Source organism: Aulostomus chinensis, chromosome 11 (assembly GCF_037954235.1).
Source record: "Aulostomus chinensis isolate RoL2024-O1b breed Wild chromosome 11, RoL_Achi_v1.0, whole genome shotgun sequence".
NCBI classification, from domain to species: Eukaryota; Metazoa; Chordata; class Actinopteri; order Syngnathiformes; family Aulostomidae; genus Aulostomus; species Aulostomus chinensis.
The window spans coordinates 10,200,763-10,219,092 of NC_141330.1; the positions used below are offsets into that span (position 1 = coordinate 10,200,763).

General features: G+C 43.4%; 2 protein-coding genes across 2 annotated transcripts; both read right to left on the reverse strand.

Moving 5' to 3' along the window:
* Positions 1 to 26: 26 nt before the first annotated feature.
* On the reverse strand, positions 27 to 7,299 carry ntd5 (ntl-dependent gene 5). The gene is made up of 8 exons (XM_086217176.1): positions 7,137 to 7,299; positions 6,143 to 6,277; positions 5,555 to 5,746; positions 2,285 to 2,408; positions 1,640 to 1,716; positions 1,018 to 1,200; positions 674 to 871; positions 27 to 594 (listed from the first exon to the last, which is right to left on the reverse strand). The coding sequence occupies exons 1-8, from the start codon at positions 7,201 to 7,203 to the stop codon at positions 500 to 502; spliced, it is 1,071 nt and encodes a 356-aa protein (XP_086073302.1). The 5' UTR covers positions 7,204 to 7,299; the 3' UTR covers positions 27 to 499.
* A 1,140-nt stretch (positions 7,300 to 8,439) lies between these two features.
* On the reverse strand, positions 8,440 to 17,759 carry dbpb (D site albumin promoter binding protein b). The gene is made up of 5 exons (XM_086218294.1): positions 16,701 to 17,759; positions 16,286 to 16,562; positions 15,212 to 15,664; positions 11,335 to 11,597; positions 8,440 to 10,731 (listed from the first exon to the last, which is right to left on the reverse strand). Exons 2-5 carry the CDS (start codon positions 16,473 to 16,475, stop codon positions 10,516 to 10,518), a joined length of 1,122 nt encoding a protein of 373 aa, XP_086074420.1. The 5' UTR covers positions 16,476 to 16,562; positions 16,701 to 17,759; the 3' UTR covers positions 8,440 to 10,515.
* Positions 17,760 to 18,330: the final 571 nt, after the last annotated feature.

An 18,330-nucleotide genomic window follows, 5' to 3' on the forward strand; every position in this document is an offset into this window, starting at 1 on the left:
AATGAAGTCAGACAGCAAAACCACTTTGACATTGTTTTATTTTAAATCACTCACATCAAAACTTACAAGCCTCAAGACTTGATGCGTCAGCAGGGAAAATCACAGTGATATCACAAAACCCTATGAGTCAGGCTACTTGAAGGTATTATCACTGGCATAATAACGTGTTTTAATGTCATTTATGTACACTATCTCTATGATTGCTATTTACAAGATGCATATGCTGGTGGAGGACTTTAAAATGAAGCCTGCAGTTTGATAGTCTGCAGGAAGAAGAGACGCATTTAAAGCAACCACACCAGAAGCACAGGTCAGACAGCTTAGCCTACTGATGCACCATAGCACTGCTGTCTGTGTGCATGTGTGTGTGTGTGTGTGTGTGTGTGTGTGTGTGTGTGTGTGTGTGTGTGTGTGTGTGTGTGTGTGTGTGTGTGTGCTGGTCTTTGTCGGGACGCGTTCATACTGTGACACAGTCTTATGAGTGTTGGCTGGGGCAAGGTCAGACAACGGAAGTTATCACATCATCAGGCTCACATGCTTCAATCTCTGAGACCAACCGATGAGGGAAGAGTTTGTACTGTAACCATGTGGGCTCTGAAAAACAACGTCAAGAAATAAATCTGAGTGACACAGTGAAATAAGAAAAAAGCGTCTGTGGAGGGTTCAGGTTTACCAAGGTAGCAGGCTGGTTGCTTCAGCTTCCCATCAAAGCATCTCTGGGTTGCAGTGAAGCTGCATTGCTTGTCAAGATGTTTGCAGTAGAATGTCACATTTTCCCCATGACGAACCATGGCGTCTGTAATGTCAAACGCCCAGCGTTTCAACCCGTTGATAATCACACGGCTTCTCTCAGCAGGGATGAGACAGCGAGCTGTGAAAATGATGAATCAGAATATACATATCAAAGTTCAAATTATTTGTGTAAGCTTGTAAATCTTAAGTCCTTTGTTCACTAGTGTTAATGTGCATTTTCCTTATGCACAGATTTCTAGTGTGGTCATTTGAAACATCCCTCACCTCTGCAGTATGGTGGCAATGCACTCCAGCTGCCATTAGGCAGGCAGGTGACCTTCTGGGGTCCATCTAGCAGGAAGTTCTTTTTGCAGAGATAATGGATGTCAAAGCCTACATCATATTCTGTCTTCTGGACAGCTACCACGTAGCCCTGCTCCACCTCTTGAGGAGGCTGGCAGTACACCTCTGAGAGAGCGAGAGAAGCGCATTAATTATACATATCTATAGAGAGGCGTTAAAAAAAGGTCAGGGTCAGTCATATTCCTTCCAGCGCTTTTGCAGGAAGCATTGTGTATTCATTCCCCATCCCTTCCTGAGGAACAGGCCAAGCAGTACAAATTATAGCCACAAGATGGCAGAAAAGTACCATAAAACAGAGCAGTGGGTTTTTAAAGCTGTTGTTCTGGGGGTTAGCAGATTGGAGTCAGTCGCTTTGAACACACAAAAAAATAATGTAACACAAATACTTTACCAAGGACTCAAACATTTGCAGCCTGTGGGTTCATTCACTTACATATATCAATTACTATTTGTTCACCTGTAATCCATGAAGGAGGAGAGCCGGCGTGTTAAAAAGAACACGCATGCATGTTTGCAAAAGTGCAGGAACGTGTAGTACACTTACTTTTGCAGATGGGGTGAGGATACTGCCAGGTTTGATTATCCTGACAGAAATTTTCACTGCTTCCCACTATGTCGGCTCTGCAGGAGAGAGAGCAGAGAGGGACAGATGGCTGTGTGACATGTACAGTATTGACAGCTAAAGAGCTTCTTCTAAATAAAAGTGATGGTGGAAAAAAAGGTGTAAATGGTTCCTCTTACACGCCCTCTCTCTTTTTAAGAGTCTGAATCCTGTGTGCAGAGTTTGGGCCCATCTCATCCTGCTGATGAGTCAGTGTGAAAATGAGAGTCAATTCAACATTAGACTGTAATGACCTAGTTAGCTGAATGCAGAGATCGTCAGCTGGGAGATCAAAATGAATTCCCTGCTATTCATTACTCATCATCCCTCCTTCCCCAACACCTCTCCTCTATTCAAGCCTTCCCTCCATCTTCTTCACACTGTCCTTGTCCTCTCGCTTCCTCCATATCTACCTCCCTACCTTTTCAAGTTCTCATAGCTTCTGCCTACACAACCTGAACCGTTTCATCTCCCCTTCCCTTCCTCTCTTTCTCTCTCTCTCTCTCTCTCTCTCTCTCACACACACACACACACACACACACACACACTCTCTTTCTCTCTCTCTCTCTCTCTCTCTCTGTCTCTCACCCTGATAGGCAGCTGTAGCGGATGGACGTTCCAAAGGCAGCATCACCCTGGATGCTGAAGGTGTTGATCACTTCCTCGGGTAGAGGACAGGTTCGAGCAGTGATGGCGTCAGGCGACTGAGCTTCTGAAGGTCAGAAAGAGAGGAGGAGCTCAATTAGGTGTTATAGTTTCTCATCATCAGAGTTCGGGTTCTTCCAAATAAGCAAAAAATAATTACATCCTAGTGATTTCATGAAAGAAGAAGGAGGACAGGCTTGCCAGAAATTGAACCTCCTTATATATAGTGGAAGAAATTTACATCAGTTGTGTATATTGAAGTTGATTGTAAGATACTTCTCAATAATACCTCAGAATTCCAGTACTTCTGCACAGCTTAGACACAAAAAATACATTTTATGTCCTAAATCCATCTGTCAGCTGTAACTACAAGTTACTACAAAACTGTAGTAAAAAAAAACAGAAATTGTGTCACATCAATATAAATGAAACTACCAACAGTATAGAATAATTCACATTGGCTCTAAATTAGCTTTTATTTTGTTTTCATGTGATTGTCTTGCCATGTTTACAATTTATTGTGTTTTTCTTGTTAATTATCATGTCTTACAATGCCTAAGATGAATTTTTCATGCAGTATTTTACTCTGTTCTATTCTATTCTATTCTAATATTGTCTGCATAATGTCTTGATTTGTAAATGTGATTTGTGGTAAACCTCGAAACACTTAATAGTAGAATTTTCAACGCAGGACTTTTATGTGTAGTGGAGGTGACATAAGTGAGTTATTATTCAATAACAGGGAGCAAAGATATGGTTTCTCTGCAACACTTTTTCTAAAAATTTAAACTCATCCTCAAATACTGATGAGTGATTATATTACATTAGTAATAACTACTCCTGCTTAAGTAAAGGAGCTTTGCATTATAGTGATACAGCTTTGTGTAAAACACTGCGGGTTTATCTAAAGTATCTGTGTGTCACATTGCGATACAAAGAATAAAACATTCAGGCAAATCCAATAAATCGTCAGATAAAGCAGACAACAAATTGGAGTTAGTATGGATTTGATTTAACATGAGAGCAGGGGAAACATGTTACCTCATTTGACTTGTTCCAGCCAAGGTCTGTATCTGGCTTGATCTATTTAAGTTGTAACAATCGTTCTTAGATAATAAATCAAAGTTCAACAAGCAGGTAAAACTCCTCACACCTCTCTGGGGTCAGAGCTATATTCTGGGATTGTGTAACACCTCGCTGTGTTCATTCCTGAAAGTTTGAGTACTTCACGATCGTGGAAATATAAATATCAAGAGTGGTAGTTGGAGAGAGGCCGGAGCGACCTGAGCTCCATCAAGCGCAGGTTTTCAGAGCTGAGCGTGGCTTTGAAAGGCAGAGACATATCCAGCCTGAGGGCTGTCTTAGGTATCTGAAATGGAGAAACGTTAATATAAAAATGTAAAGGCACCTATGGGAGAGGGAGAGTTACGAGTGTGTTTGGCTGCAGATGAGAGCCTGGAGCCGAGTTCTGTTTTCATATACCACCCCTTTGCCTTGTACTGATGCCACCCACACATGCTGCAGCACCGGAGTGCTGTGAAACAGGTGTATTAAATTCTTCTTTTTGAAAAATGAAATAAAACAGTGATTTTGAATAAACTGCTATGATAAATACACAGTCATCTGAATGAGAGTAAAGATGTAAAGGTCCAGCTAGTCTCCATAAAAGCCCCCCTCTGTTTTTCCGGACAAACACAGCCACACACACCAACACTAAACAGCCCAGAGCTGCATGCTTGTCCTTGGCTCCTATTGTAGAGAAAGACCTTATCAGAGCCCTCAGATGGAAGAGGATGAGAGGAGAAAGAGATGAGAGGAGAAGAGGATGAGAGGAGAAGAGGATGAGAGAAGAGAGAAGAGGAGAGGCGAACAGAGAACAGAAAGGCCTGAAGCAGCATGACCAAAAGAGCTCTCTGACTCTCCTGACTGTGATCTGTCGCCCACACACACACACACACACACACACACGCGCGCACACACGCACATACAGAAAATCTGACACATGTACAATCCACCCCCTGCACATACACATCTAATGTGCACAGGAAAAAAAACTACCCCTCTACCTCACTCTCACTCTCTCTCTGATAAACACACACTCCCTCACACACAGCTCTGTGCCACTTTGACAGTGATCTGCCGCCCACTGTCTCTCAACAGGCGTGAAGGAGCTCGACTCACACTCAAGCACACATGCAAAAGCACACACAATACAAATGCTCTCACACATTCAAAACCCACCTACCTTCTGCCTGTCTTTCAGCAGGAGGATACTCTACGAGAGAGAGAGCCGAGAATCGTATCCTTATTTCACATCTTTGAATTACTAAAAAATCTCTCGGGTGACATCGGGAACCAGCCGGGTTGAGGATTCCTAAGAGAGCGTGTTTGCTGTTGTTCCAGGCGCGTGATTAATGCAGCAAGCCTCGGACCTTGAAGGCTGAAACTGTATTGTTTATATCAGAACCAAGGGGCTGACAAAGGCAATGTATTTTAAGGCGCTGTATGATTAGATGTGTCTGGAACGATTGGCCCACTAACGCCTTTATTTCATGTACCGCTGTGCACAGAGGTAAAAGAAATAAGGCTGCACAACAAATTATACCTTTTTTTGTTGCTGTTGTTCTATATTTAGAGAGCTTTCGAATATTTCAACTAGAGATAATCTTGTGGAGAAATACTGAGTCTTTGTCCCTTTCTGCTAATAGATAAACATGAAATTGTATGAATATTTATAACTTAAGATTTATCAAGAAAGGATCCAGACGCTTATGGTTTGTCCAAGTGTGTTTACAGCTTTGCTCTGACCCCAGCAACCTGCATTCATACATATTTCAGTGCAAACACATGTAAATGTACCAACTTCAATCATTTAAATGTATCAACAGTTCAACTGCAAAGTCTTCAGACAGTCGATATGAGCTGCTACAGCTCTGGTTGCTATGGTGATGAGGAGAATAGGGCCCAGTTGTGCAATGTCTCAGTTAACACAATCACAGAAGGGTTTCATTCCAGTGAGTATATGTCTTTCATAAACACAGAGAGCTACCCTCATTCCTTGACCATTGTCGGAAACACTGTTAAAAACACCACTACACTCCATTACCAGGACAACATCCTTCCAGAGAGAGCTTATTATTCTCAGTATGAATTCTTTGTTATGAAGGCCAACAGAGTGAGAAAGAACATTTTTCTGTTGAACTCTAAACCCACCTGTGCAGATGGGCTCATCCCCGCTCCACTGTCGGTCGCCTTGACAACGGCGGATAGTGGCATCCAAACCATTGGGCAAAGTGAATCCTGGCTTGCATCGCACTTCGAGAAGGGCAGAGAAGGTGGGAGTGGGAGAGAGGAGGCGAACTACAGCGTTGTCACTGGGGGGTAGAGGCCAGAGACAAACACGACCTGAGGAGAAAAGACACAATCCAGATGCAGGAAAGCGAGAGGTGGGTAATAAAAGATTCACAGAATGATTGTTCTTGTGTTAGACAAATGGAGACCTTAATGAGGTTGAATAACTTGTAATTGTCTCCTTTTATGATGTGCAAGCATAATGAAAAGCTTGAGTTCAGCACTGGCAATGGGCATGTATCGAGACCACAAAGTGCATGATGAAGGCATTTATTTTATTTTCCACTTAAAAAACACACAGTGTGTGTTGACACAGCTGCACGCACACACACACACACACACTCACACACACACACAAAAACGCTTTCAATGACTGAGCTCACACTTGCGTTAACAGGAACAACTGGGGAGGGGAGGGGGTGGGGGGCACACATGCATAAAAAGAGTTACCTGGAGCCACACAGCTGAGACCACACTGGCCGTCACACAGACACTGACGCTTCACGCCACAGTCTCCATCAGCCTTGCAGGGGCGAGGACACGCCCTCCTTCTCTCTTCTCCCAGGAGTCTCTCTGGACATGCTCCTTTTGTGATACCACACACACCATTACATGTCACAGTAATTGCCCCTTTTGTTTACTATTACAACTCCATTCATGCCTCCCCCCCCCCCTTGTAAAAACACTAAAGGTCGTATTGACAGTTTGTTGGCCAAATGCCATTTGTTTGTCAGAAGGAAAATAAATGTGGGTGGTCAGCCAACGTGTGCCACCCAAGTTGCCTCCCAGTTTTAAAACTCTTTGCCGTGCAACAAATAGAAACTTTTATTTTGTAAATCTTACTCATTTACAGTATTTATTATGTGTTTTATCAGCAGAATTCACTTTGTATTTTCCTCGCTTCTCCATTAGGCTGTGTATCCCATCACTAAAGCATGTACGCTGTCATCCACACCCACAATGTACAGAACATTTGAGGAGCAGAGGGGAGGAAAGGGGGAGATGTACTGGGTTCCCCTCTCTTCATTTTTAAGAATGAAAACATGTGTGCTACGATGTTCACTCTGCCAAAAGCACGTGTGGCTTCATTTTCACCTAAACACACGTGCTGTGGTTACACACATGGAGACACACTGTACTGTACATGCGTGTAGCACCTATGATAGTTACAAGATTTAGCGTGTATCATGAAATACTTCCAAGCAAGTAAAAGTACTACTAAAAAAAACAAAAACTAAAAAAACCACCACCTTGACATGCAGCAGTTGTGGATGGTAGCAGAATCAGTGAAAGAGCAGTTCCTGTTTTTTTTTTTTAGTTAAATCAAAGAAACTAATATCTATGCACGGTCTCATCCTTTCCCATGAACCCAGAGCATTTCTGACAGGCCACCTGTGTGGATCGTCTCCCGGGTGAGAATGATGGATAGAGTCAGAGGGCTTACCTGAAGCCTGCAGGGACACAGTTCCAGTCAGAGCCCAGAGGGTCAAGAGTAGCAGTGCACAGTCCATCCTTGAAGCCAGGCCTCGGACGATATGAGGGAGGGACGTGCGGACACAGCATTTTTAAGGAAGGGGAACAAAGGGTGGGAGAAGGGGGGAGAAGGAGAAAGGGAGGGAGTGGAGGAGAAAGAGAGGGAGAGAGGGAGAGGGTACAGCCCAGGAGCAAACATCTGGTTCGTGTTGAGGAGGAGAGAATTAGAATTCCAGTCTAGAGGACCTTTCACCCATTTTTTGTTGAGGCAGCAGATAACGGGAGTGACCTTCACATGGCTGCTGCTCCAACGCACAATAAACAAATGCGAGTAAACAAATGCGATGTGTAACGAGCTCGGGAATTTTCTGTCGTCTGCTCATCGAACCGTGCAGCCGCATCTTGAATTGAAATCTCTAGTTTCTTCTGTATGTTCCTGACTCTGTTTTCAAAGTGAAATTCAAAAACTTTTCAAGCACTTTTGAGGTGCATTTTCAAACTTTTCCAGCACCTTACAGCTGTAATACATTACATGTTCATTCTCCGTCTTTCAGAGCAAGTGTGCATTGATCAAAGCCATCTTAATTTTACATATAAGGCAAGAGAAGGCAATTCTCTCCTTTTTCCATTTCCTTATCTCGAAAGCAAATTATTCATTCAAATGGCAATATCTTACATAAATGTGTTACACTGCAAATAAAGTTTAGAATCCAAATAAATGATTTATTAATATTCTGGCCATTTTTTTGTCAATTGTTGTTCCATCTCTGAGTTTATTTCAGCTGTTCACAGCTTCAGCTTCACATTATTTTCTGCAGGAACTTTGTATTCACCTTATGAACACAATTGCAGTTTCAAGTACTTTTAAATCCTTGAAAACACCGCATTTGGTTTCAAGCATTTTTCAAGGATTTCCAACACCCATATAAACCCTGCACTTTAAAAGTTATCACCGTTTATTTAGAGAATTAATTCTGCAAGCACGCCAGCCCCATTAACATGACACATTTACCTTAAAAATGGGCTTTTGTTGGCCAATGGCTGAACTGTTTTGCCTATTAAAGGAATGTGCACAATGTGACAAACAGGCAGGGGACCAAAAGTCCTTTTGCTGCATTTTAAAGTCTGGTTATCAGGCTTGAGTAAACAAATCATGGAGTAGTCCTTTTCACCATGTTCCTGCCGCTAGCCTGGCTTTAATTTGAGCAAAGAAAGAAGTATCCAGACATGCTAAATAAAATCTTAATACCTAAGAAAGTGAGAAGAGTGCAGAATGAGAGTAATCTTTTATTGGTGTTTTGGGGAAATCTTGACTACATCCATATAACCAGCACTTAGTGTGCTGAGCACAATGGACCCCACTGACATGGCAGGGTAGTTGTAGTTCAATTAAGAGTCTCTAGAAGATTCTTCACTGTGAGGATATTAGAGACTAAATCCTGTTGGGAGAGCGAACAATCACTTATTGAGGTGGTAAAAGGCTGAGAGAACCAACAAGGACGGTGGTGTGCATAGTCCATACACAGCTGGGAACAGATGAGCTCGTCGTGAAAGGTAAAGTAAGTCTGGATGAACCTCGTGTTCAAATTATCGAGCCATGTTCGTGAAATCCATGATCAAAGAAAAGTGGCAGCAGTGTCCATAGCGGATGTGAGTAACGTCTGGAGGATGCAAATAACAGGATTTTTTTTCTCCTTTTATTTTCTAATCCATTTGAATCGTCTTTCTCGGGAAAACTGGAGATCAGAGATGTTTCAAGGTGCAACAGATCATCCAAAGGAAGAAAAATCATTCAATAATATAGAACAGCAACAGTAAGAGGGATAACCATCATAATCATAACAATAATAATAGAAGTTATGGTGACTATTCATGAGTCATTACAGGGAATACAATCACACTCTATTACTAGTCATCCCTCCCCAAGGAACATACCATAGTGCACCATGTGAAGGTGTTGTGGGTACACAGATGTTTATACATATGCCAAAAAAGTAATAACAGGAGTAAGGAAGGAGAATTATTGAAAAAGCACTAAAAAGCAATAAGCTGTATGGTTCAACATAGGAAATTTTGGCTTTTATTTCTCCCAGACATCTGAGAATTAACACAATTCCACTCCTGGAATACATCAAATACAAACAATAATATAGGCCTTTCCAATATACACAATATTTCTCCTCCCGTGTTGATGCTGATTTCAAAATGCAATGGTAAAAATACAGTAAAGGAACAATGTGCATTTTACCGGGGGGGGGGGGGGTATATGTTACAATACTCTTATACCACCTTATGTACCATCAAGGTACAAGAGACAACTGTGATGTTTGCGAATGACAGAAATAGAGGAGGAGAAATGTCCCATACTAGAAGAATCCAGAGAAGTAATGTGTGTGTATGGGGGGGGGGGGGGGGGGGGGGGGCATCACTTTCACCAGCTGGGGTTAAAATATTCAACAACAGAGCAGATTTCAAAGCTTTCAACAGCGGGGATGAGGTCAAAGATACAAGAAAAATGTACCAAAGTTATGAGATTTAGCCTGAGGTACAAATATTGATGAGAGGGTAAACAGGGAACGTAAAGATCAATCAATTACAAAGGATGTTGCTCTATTTAAAAAAAAAAAAAAATGCACAAGACAGTCAAGACAGTGCAGGACTGTATACATGGTGTCTCCTCCTCTTGTCTCTTTATTCTTTAGTCCAAGCATGCCCATTCCCAGTGACAGAAATATAACAGGAAAAAAAAATTAAGTGCTTGAGTAAGTACAATCCACAAAAATGTTGAACTATACGTCTTTAAGATAATTTTGCTCTCTATATTACAATTGTTACACGCGTCCTTGCCCCTGCTGCTGCATCCTGACTATAATAATCAAGTCAAAAAAATACTCATCAATGGCTGACCACCTGTTAAAGATCTCCCGACTCATCTATAATAAAAAGAGATTTACCATAGCATTCCCCTGCCGCTAAATCCCCGTCATGTAGAAAATATACAAAATTATTCTCCAAATTAGCTCTCCCTCTAATTTTTCTTACGTATTATAAAAATATACAATTCTCCAATAACAAAACTCTTAAAAGTCACATCTTTCATCTGTTAAATTATTCTCGCCAACCATCACTGCCACCTCAACAAAACAGGACACCTGAGCTGCGAAACACAAACCTCCTTGTCTTTTACATTCATCATCATAGTCATCCTCCTCTTTCTCCTCCTCCTCCTCCTCCTCCTCATCATCATCATCATCATCATCACCATGACCTCAATCTGTCCGTCCCAAAAAATGTCTCTTAAAAGTATCCAGCTTATTCCTCCTCTTCCAGACTTGTTCTCTGCACCGTCATCACTGGTCAGCGAGACGGTTCTCGTATTTACTAAGGATGTTGCGACACCGGCCCAGTTCCTTCCTCATCTCGGCCACTTCCTGTCTCAGGGCTGCGTTCTCTCTCTCCAGGTAGGCAGCACGCACCGATATTTGGTTCTCCTTGAGACGGCGGGCATCTCGGGAACGCTTTGCTGCCTCGTTGTTTTTATATCTCCTGGTCCAGTACTTCTCATCCTGCAAAAGGAGCGTAGAAAGTGTTAATATTTCACAACATTTTACATTATACATCACACGACCGGAGGAATCAGTGTAACAGTCATCAGTCGTTCTCTTAGGAATACTCCTCTATGTCATATCTGAATCATCAATCCAGCGCTCGTTCAGTGAATGTGAGCACTGAATCTAAACATTCGTTTCTTCACAAAGCCTTCATCCAGAGTCAACAACACCAGACGAATTTTTCCTCAAATGAATATATTCTGTAGTTTGTTTTGAGTGTGCTGGTGTTCAAAACTCCCCACAATTTAGTCACATCTACCCTCAAATTGATGTTGAAATCACTTGTCAATTATAGACAACAAATCTGCAAAGAATTTGACAGCTAATCTATAAATTTGGTCAGTTATCAAGTATAAATGGAAGACATCTTCCAGCATCTTTGATGGGATGATCTTAAGTTTGGGGTCATGGACTGCATATCAAACTATATGACCAACCCACCCAGAGCTCTACTTTTCAATGATCTCCAGACAAAGCCAAAGATCTATAATTGATCCTTTTTTCCATTTAAACTGACGGTTAAGCCTGCAGTGACAGCTTGTTTGACAAAGTGCTTACCTTCATGTTATCAGGCACCAGGATCTTGCGTGCCTTCTTGATCATGGGCTGTGGTTTGAGCTCCTCTTCACTGAAAGTCTGCCTCCTGGGGTCAAAGTTCTGCTGGCTGGAGTCATTGGACAAAGCCATGTCTGAAGAATCCATGTCGAACATTCCAATCCCATCTGGCCCGCTGCCCGTGGGCGTCAGCAAAGGTGGACAAGAGGACGAGGAGGAAGAAGAGGATGGTGACTCACAGGAGTCGTTCATACTCGTCTGACTCCCTGGAAATAAAAAGAAGAATGTTCTGTGTTCCGTGTTTTCGTGAAAGTATTCTGGGATGCATTCTAGTCTAATTTATCGTGAAGACACAGGAGCTTGAGACAACAGGCTAAAACTGCACAAAGACACGCAGCAGTACGTCACAGTGGCCACCAGGTGGAAGCAGAGAGCTACTCACTTGGTGTGAAAACAACAAACAACATTCCTTCAACCGTTAAATGATTGCAAAGGATTGAAAACCTTTTAAAACCAGATTCCAGAGATGGAGGAGGTTTATAGACAGGGGCAGGGGTGTATATAAATACATTTTCATACAATTAAGTAATATAGCACACTTTTTAGATAACAAATATAGAGTCAAGACGTGTCACTGTCTCATGTAGTTCATGTACTACCATGCTGACGGATCAAAGGATCGTAGTCAGGAGTGACTCATTACACACTCGGGCTGTCACTGATGGACAGACATCATTTCAATTGATTTCTGGTTCTCCAACTGCATACAACACAAGTTAAAGAAAAGAACTATGGAGTTGTGCTTTTTTCAATCCTCTGAAATCTTTCACTGTGGAAAGAAATTTGATTTAACCAGCCGATACATCCGACCGCATTGAGTTTTTTTTTGGTTCAATCAGGACATGACATCAGCTACTTTTATCAATAAATCCATTGAGGACTCCTGCTACACCAAAGCCACCATCCAGAACTAAACACTAATAGAGCAATCTAAAAGTGGAAGTGTTATGTAACTTTCCACTCCTCCCTTTCCAACCAGTTTCTTTAAGTGGGGCCAGTATAGGGATAAATCTCACACCAACCCCACCCCCCTTTAAGGTGTGATGCACCTTACTCAACTTTCCGACTTTGCTGTTTAGCAGGAAAAAAAAATCCCACTAAATGTTCTGTAATCTGCACACAGTTAAAAAAAAAAAAAAAAAATCACCGGTGGCTGACTTGTTGTGATATGATCAAACTCTAAATGTGACCTGAAAGACCTTGAATGGGAGATGCTAGCCAGGGGTGGGACATCCATCAAGTAGAGTCGAAACAAAGGCAGGCTTTTGTGTCTTTTAAAGTTCAAACAGCAACCGCTGAACTGCCTCAAGGAAAAGTCGAAAAAGTACGGCGACATGTGTTGAACACATCATGAAATGCAACTTCCCACCAGCCATAGATGGACTCATATAGGAGAGTCCCCTCGTGCCATACAGCTGCTTCTACATGATCCGGACAAACTGTTACAGGCTTGCGGAAACACTGTATAAGAACGAGCAAAAGAGGTGCTAAGTGTTATAAAGGGGTGTTTCTCAACCACTGGGCTGGGGCCTGCGGTAGAGCCATGAGCGGCCTCTAATGGGCTTTTCACTTCAAAGTTCAAAATTCTAAAAAAAAAAAAAAAAAAAACACAATTTTTGATACACATCTGTACATATGGGTTCCAATACCTATTTCTTTGAACATCCTCATTATTTTTGTTGTTAGTTTATAGTCACACTAGTGGACTGCACAGCGCTTCTTATGAAAAAGGCAAAAAAGACACGCTTTTAAGGATTTTGAGTGGATGTTGCAGCGAGCTCATAACCCAGCAAAAGAGGAACCTGGATCGTCACAATCGTTCTAAAATCCGATCCGTGAATAACTTCAGTATCAGCACCCGATTCTAATATTCACGATCCAATATCCCACCGTGAGCTATGGGCGCCCTCTATTGGGCTGCAAAATGCCTTCAAAATAAACTTAACTCGCTTAGAAGTTCAGCTATGATAATAATCGATAAAATATAGTGGAAAGTATATTTTTCAAACTGTTTAAATCGATACAAATATGAAATTGCTTATTCTATAAAAATCCATTTTCTATCACATCAAGTTGAGGTGCTTGTTGACAGGCTAGCCGCTAACATTAGGCTGGGCTGTGGTGAATAAAAGGAACACGCCCATAATATCTTAAAAGAACCCGATTGTTTTTCATTTTTTTAATTTAATTCCAGGGCTCCTACTTGTATAACAGGGAGTGTTGTCATAATCCCTTTAAAAATCGATCACTGGATTACATAAACTGGATTATCAAAATACTTTTTTATGAATAGGTGGGAAGTAGAACAGCTGTGGTAATCTATGACCAGGGTTGTGCACTGGCTAGCGAGGTGCTATCACGTGCACAAAACCGCTCAATCGTGTTGTTTCCATATTCCACAGCGACAATCCTCCCGTAACACGACTGAACAAATTAAAAAGTGCTTTCATAGACACACAACCAGCAGGCACAAACATCCTCTTAAGTCTTGGATATTAACCATGGAACCTCCGCCGTGCATTGACCGCCATGAGTGATTAAACCAGGAGATTTCAATGGTTTATACACCAAACAGCAGGAATTAGTCAGAGCCGCCACCTGGTGAAAGGTTTGGCTGAAAAGAACACGCAACCCTGAGCCCTCCTCTCCCTGCTGGAACTCAAGACTACAGAGTAGATCTGCTGCGTTTTTCTCCACGTGTCTCAACCCTCAGAGAACACAAGCTTGTGACTGTGTCCTGACACATTTCAGGACTTGTGCAGCAACATTTCAAAAATGCCTGAACCTGAAGGCAAAGGGAAGCCTGGTTGCTTCTTAAGGATAGCATTCTTGTGAAGTTTCCTTCATGAAATATTCATGTAGCAGCTGTCAGTGAGACGCTGCTGCTTCTCTAGCTTTGGGGAGAGCTCATGTGAATTATTCACTTAACTCCAGCCTCATAGCATATACAAAGTGTTCTCGGTGTCATTCATTGGCCAGCAAATGTTCACTGGGCTGTCCAGCAGCACTGGGAACATCTTCCTGTTGCTCCGCAGGTCCCTCCCTCCTCTCTGGACTCCTCCTCCATGTCTCCTGGCCCTGCCTCTAGTTCTCCCACTCCAATACGCTCAGCACGTGTAGCGACGCGTGCACATGGCTGTGGCGTGTGAAGTGAGGAGAGATTTAAAGACACGCAACTGCAAACACTCCACACACTTCCCTCTCTCTCTCTCTCTCTCTCTCTCTCTCTCTCTCAGTAGTGTTTTGATCCTGCTGCATATTAATAATTGGCTGGCGTTGAATGCTGATTGTGTCCAATGCTCAAGTACATCGATCACATGCCAAACAGAACTAAACCACTGACGTTGACTCATAAAACATCTCATGATGTCTTTCTTTACAACAGCTATTTTCAATTCTCCAACTCTGTTTTTCTTCACTCCACATTTCTCTGCTCCCTTGATGCTGAAAGAACCCCGGAGGAAATTTCAGTCATTGTTTAGCAGCCAATTCTGAAGTCTGTTTTCTCTGTTAATTTTCCCTTGAGGACATGTGACTCCTGACTTTGGTTTGTCACACAGGATAAAAAAAAAAAAAAGTTTTCTCTTTTAGATTCAAGGGAGCTGAAATGCTGAATCATGTTCTCGTGGGAATATCATGAGCATACCTCATAACCTTGATTGGATTGGAAGCTTTAGTGAACTGTGGGGTCTACTGGGCTCATATCAGTCTCACATTGTGTCTTTCAGCTTGTCAACTGTGCACAAGCCATTTCGTGATATGGACAAACCTTGAATAAAGAAATATCCTTGTTTATCTTAACGCGTATCACTGAACTCACCATGCAGACAGTCGTTTCCTCCTGACAGGCTCTGGGGCTGAGCCACCTCCAAGCCAATGAGCGAAGGGGAAGATGAGGACGAGGGTGACGAGGACGAAGAGCCGGGTGGAGATGAGGACGGAAGGCACTGGGAGCTCTGGTTGGGTACAGCCGATGGGGAGCTCTGCGAGGGGATCTGGGCCGAACTGGAACTGTTGTTGTTGTGCATGCTACCCATTCCGTTTTCGGTCAAAAACTCCTCCAAGTCCATGTACTGAAGCTGGAAGAGGCCCCCATCAGCAGGTAGGGTGCGATCCCACAAGAGAGGCCCCAGGAACTGGTTGAAACTTCCTCCTCCATTGCCACTGCTGCCACTTCCTCCACAGCTATTGCTGCTACTGCCTATTCCACTGCCATTCCTCATAGAGCACACTCCCAAGGAGTCCTCATCCAGGTCCAGAGATCTGTCTTTGTCTGCCAGACAGAAGACAGCAAAAATAATTATTATCAATTCGAGATGACAAGAAACCTCTAGCACCTATTGGATATCTCAGTCTGTGGCCTCTCTAAAATGGATGCTAACACCAACTCTCCATCTTAGTGGAATACTAAACGAGTGGCAGGTGTGTCCCTAAGATGCACTTTTTGGCTAAATCTCTTTTCTTATTCTATCTCGCAGACAAATACTCCCAGATGGACCAGATGGTGGCTGAATCACAGCATTAAGCCAGAGCCAAAACCAATTTGTTGTCATAACATATACGTAAGCTCCTGAACAAGTCTCACAATGGCTGGAGATACCAGCAGTGACCAGAAGGCGCGCCTGCACAGCATTACAGCTTCACCAAAACATACTCACACCCATTGTAATCTGCCTCCTAATTTGAAGTGGTGGCGGTGGTTCTAATCCATGGAGGTCATTTGAGAGTCATCATCCCTATGTGTCATAGTGTGTTGGGCTACGGTGGACACGTGCCAACATTTATGGCATGTTCTGTGTTTTTAATGGCATTCAACATTTCATATTTGAAGGACAAAACAGTGGCTAGGTCGTAGCATTGGATTGATCAACTGTCATGTGGTGCACAACCTCACCTTTTGCATCACATGGGCTTCTTAAGCGCTGGTCCCCCTTCATGGGGTGCTGCAGGAGGGACTTCAGCCCTGCCATTGAGTTGAGGTGCCCCCCTGTGAGGGAACCTGCAGGCTGGGTACAACTTCCAAATTGGGGGCTTGCACCAGCAGGTAGGTCAGGGTTCGGAAGCTGGGAGAGCTGCCTGGACATCCTGCGCCAGAAGAGGAGGAGGAGGGGTGGGGGGTCACAGAGAGACACCTGGGGTACTTGAGGGCGAGGCAATGTGACTTGGAGTACCTAGCAAGAGGACAAATATGTTGGATGAGTGCGCGTGAGGGGGGGGGGGGGGTAGTTCTGAGAAGAGTCCATGAGAAAAAAAAAAAAGACCGAATATAAACACAGTATTAACTTCTAACACATGCAGCGTTTACTAACCTGGTATTTGTAGTGAAGTAGAGCTCCTTATTTCCTCGAATAAATATTCTCATCGAAGTATTCCATTGCAATTGGCTGTTAAAACTCTTCAGCTGCTCAGGCTTGTTATTCTCAGAGGACCCGTGTGGGAGGGACAGTCAGACCATCTGAGTGGAAATACTGTCCATAATAATAAAATATAGATTTATATCTATATATATATAAATGCAAAGGCGTTAAAATGCCAACCCGCAAACCGCACGAAAAGAGGAATATTATAAAATGTTATAAAAAATAATAATAATAATATTCCCGAGATAATCGTCCGGTATTCAAAATCCAAAAGTAGTTAAAAAGCAAAGCCCCCAAAAACAAAACAACCGAGGGGAAAGTGTGTGTTGTCTTGAGACGAGACGGCGACGGGAGCAGCGGCTGCGTCGGTCAGATGACAAGTTGTGTTGCTGTTTCTCTTCTCTGCTGTCGCGCTCATTTGTCCGTCGGGTGGAGGAGGGGGTCGTTTCCTTCTTCGATGTCTGTACTTTTTTTTTTTGGCATCCGGTGGATCCAGTCACGGGCGCACGAGCTTGAATCTGTGTTGGGCCGCGCGACGTCCACGTCCTACCATCTCCCCTCAGCTGGAACGGACACGGGCAGTGCACGTGACGTCACAGCGTCGGAGAACAAGCGCGCGAGGTTTTTGGAGTGGGCGGGGCCGTTCCTGACTGATCTCTCAATTCCAGCTCTATTATTTATGAGACACGCCCCCTCTCGTGCCACACCTCGAGGAGAGACGGCTGTTTGTTTTGTCTGACAGGTACAAAAACATCGTGACTTCCTCTGGATGGCTTGAATTGCAGCGGTGGATGTGTGAATCAGCGCCTGCACGAGTGTGACAGAAGGAGAAGTGATGATCCTCCTGGTTCCCACCGACACAAACACTTCTTTACCTTTAATTTTATTGGGCACGAGACAACTGGCTTATAACTGTGCTCGTCGCAGGCACAGATTGGGGTTTCTGGTATAATCGGGTAGAGCAGCGTGGCTTTTCCAGTTTCTTGTAATCCACAGAAAACGTGAGTGAGCCGTTCTTTCAGGCGAGGGGAACGCTTTAGCACGTTGCCTCCCGGCGTACAATAGCTCGGGCTCACGTGGAGCAGGCACGCGGAGACGAAGCCTGCCCGCTCGCGGCTGTGACTCCGATTGGCTGCGGGAACTCGTCGCCCCGCTCGCGACGAGCTCCCATTGGACAGATCTAGGTCGAATAAACACGCCCGCTCGGATTCCCCCCCGTGCATGCCACTGCCGCGTGAGAGCCGCTCGAAACACAGAGAGCGCGAGGGTGGCCTACTCCACTGTACAATTGCAGAGCACATGTAAAGCTGCGCGCCGCAGGAATTCAAGTCTGTTTTTCCAGAAGGACATGCATACATTAACAGGATAAACAGATTTTTAAATAAAACATGTTAATGTACAGTAAACACAGAGCGGAGCCCTTCACCCTGCTCTCGCAGCACCTGTTTTTGAATAGTTGTGGGATCTTAATTTGGAGGCTGTCACCCCACGTGAGACTTCCATCCGTGTGAATCATTGTCATGTATATAGACAAGACTTCTCAACACAATCACACGCCTGAGTGTAAACACAATCACAC

What these genes read in the sequence shown, in the direction of transcription:
- dbpb (XM_086218294.1), bottom strand. Translation starts at nt 16,475, where the DNA reads ATGTCCAGGCAGCTCTCCCAGCTTCCGAACCCTGACCTACCTGCTGGT. An exon ending in AAGCCCATGTGATGCAAAAG is followed by an intron (nt 15,665 to 16,285) that starts GTGAGGTTGTGC and finishes TCTGTCTGGCAG; the next exon opens with ACAAAGACAGATCTCTGGAC. An exon ending in TGGTGCCTGATAACATGAAG is followed by an intron (nt 10,732 to 11,334) that starts GTAAGCACTTTG and finishes CTCCTTTTGCAG; the next exon opens with GATGAGAAGTACTGGACCAG.
- ntd5 (XM_086217176.1), bottom strand. Translation starts at nt 7,203, where the DNA reads ATGGACTGTGCACTGCTACTCTTGACCCTCTGGGCTCTGACTGGAACT. An exon ending in TGTGTCCCTGCAGGCTTCAG is followed by an intron (nt 6,278 to 7,136) that starts GTAAGCCCTCTG and finishes GTATCACAAAAG; the next exon opens with GAGCATGTCCAGAGAGACTC. An exon ending in GGATGAGCCCATCTGCACAG is followed by an intron (nt 2,409 to 5,554) that starts GTGGGTTTAGAG and finishes TCTGACCTTCAG; the next exon opens with AAGCTCAGTCGCCTGACGCC.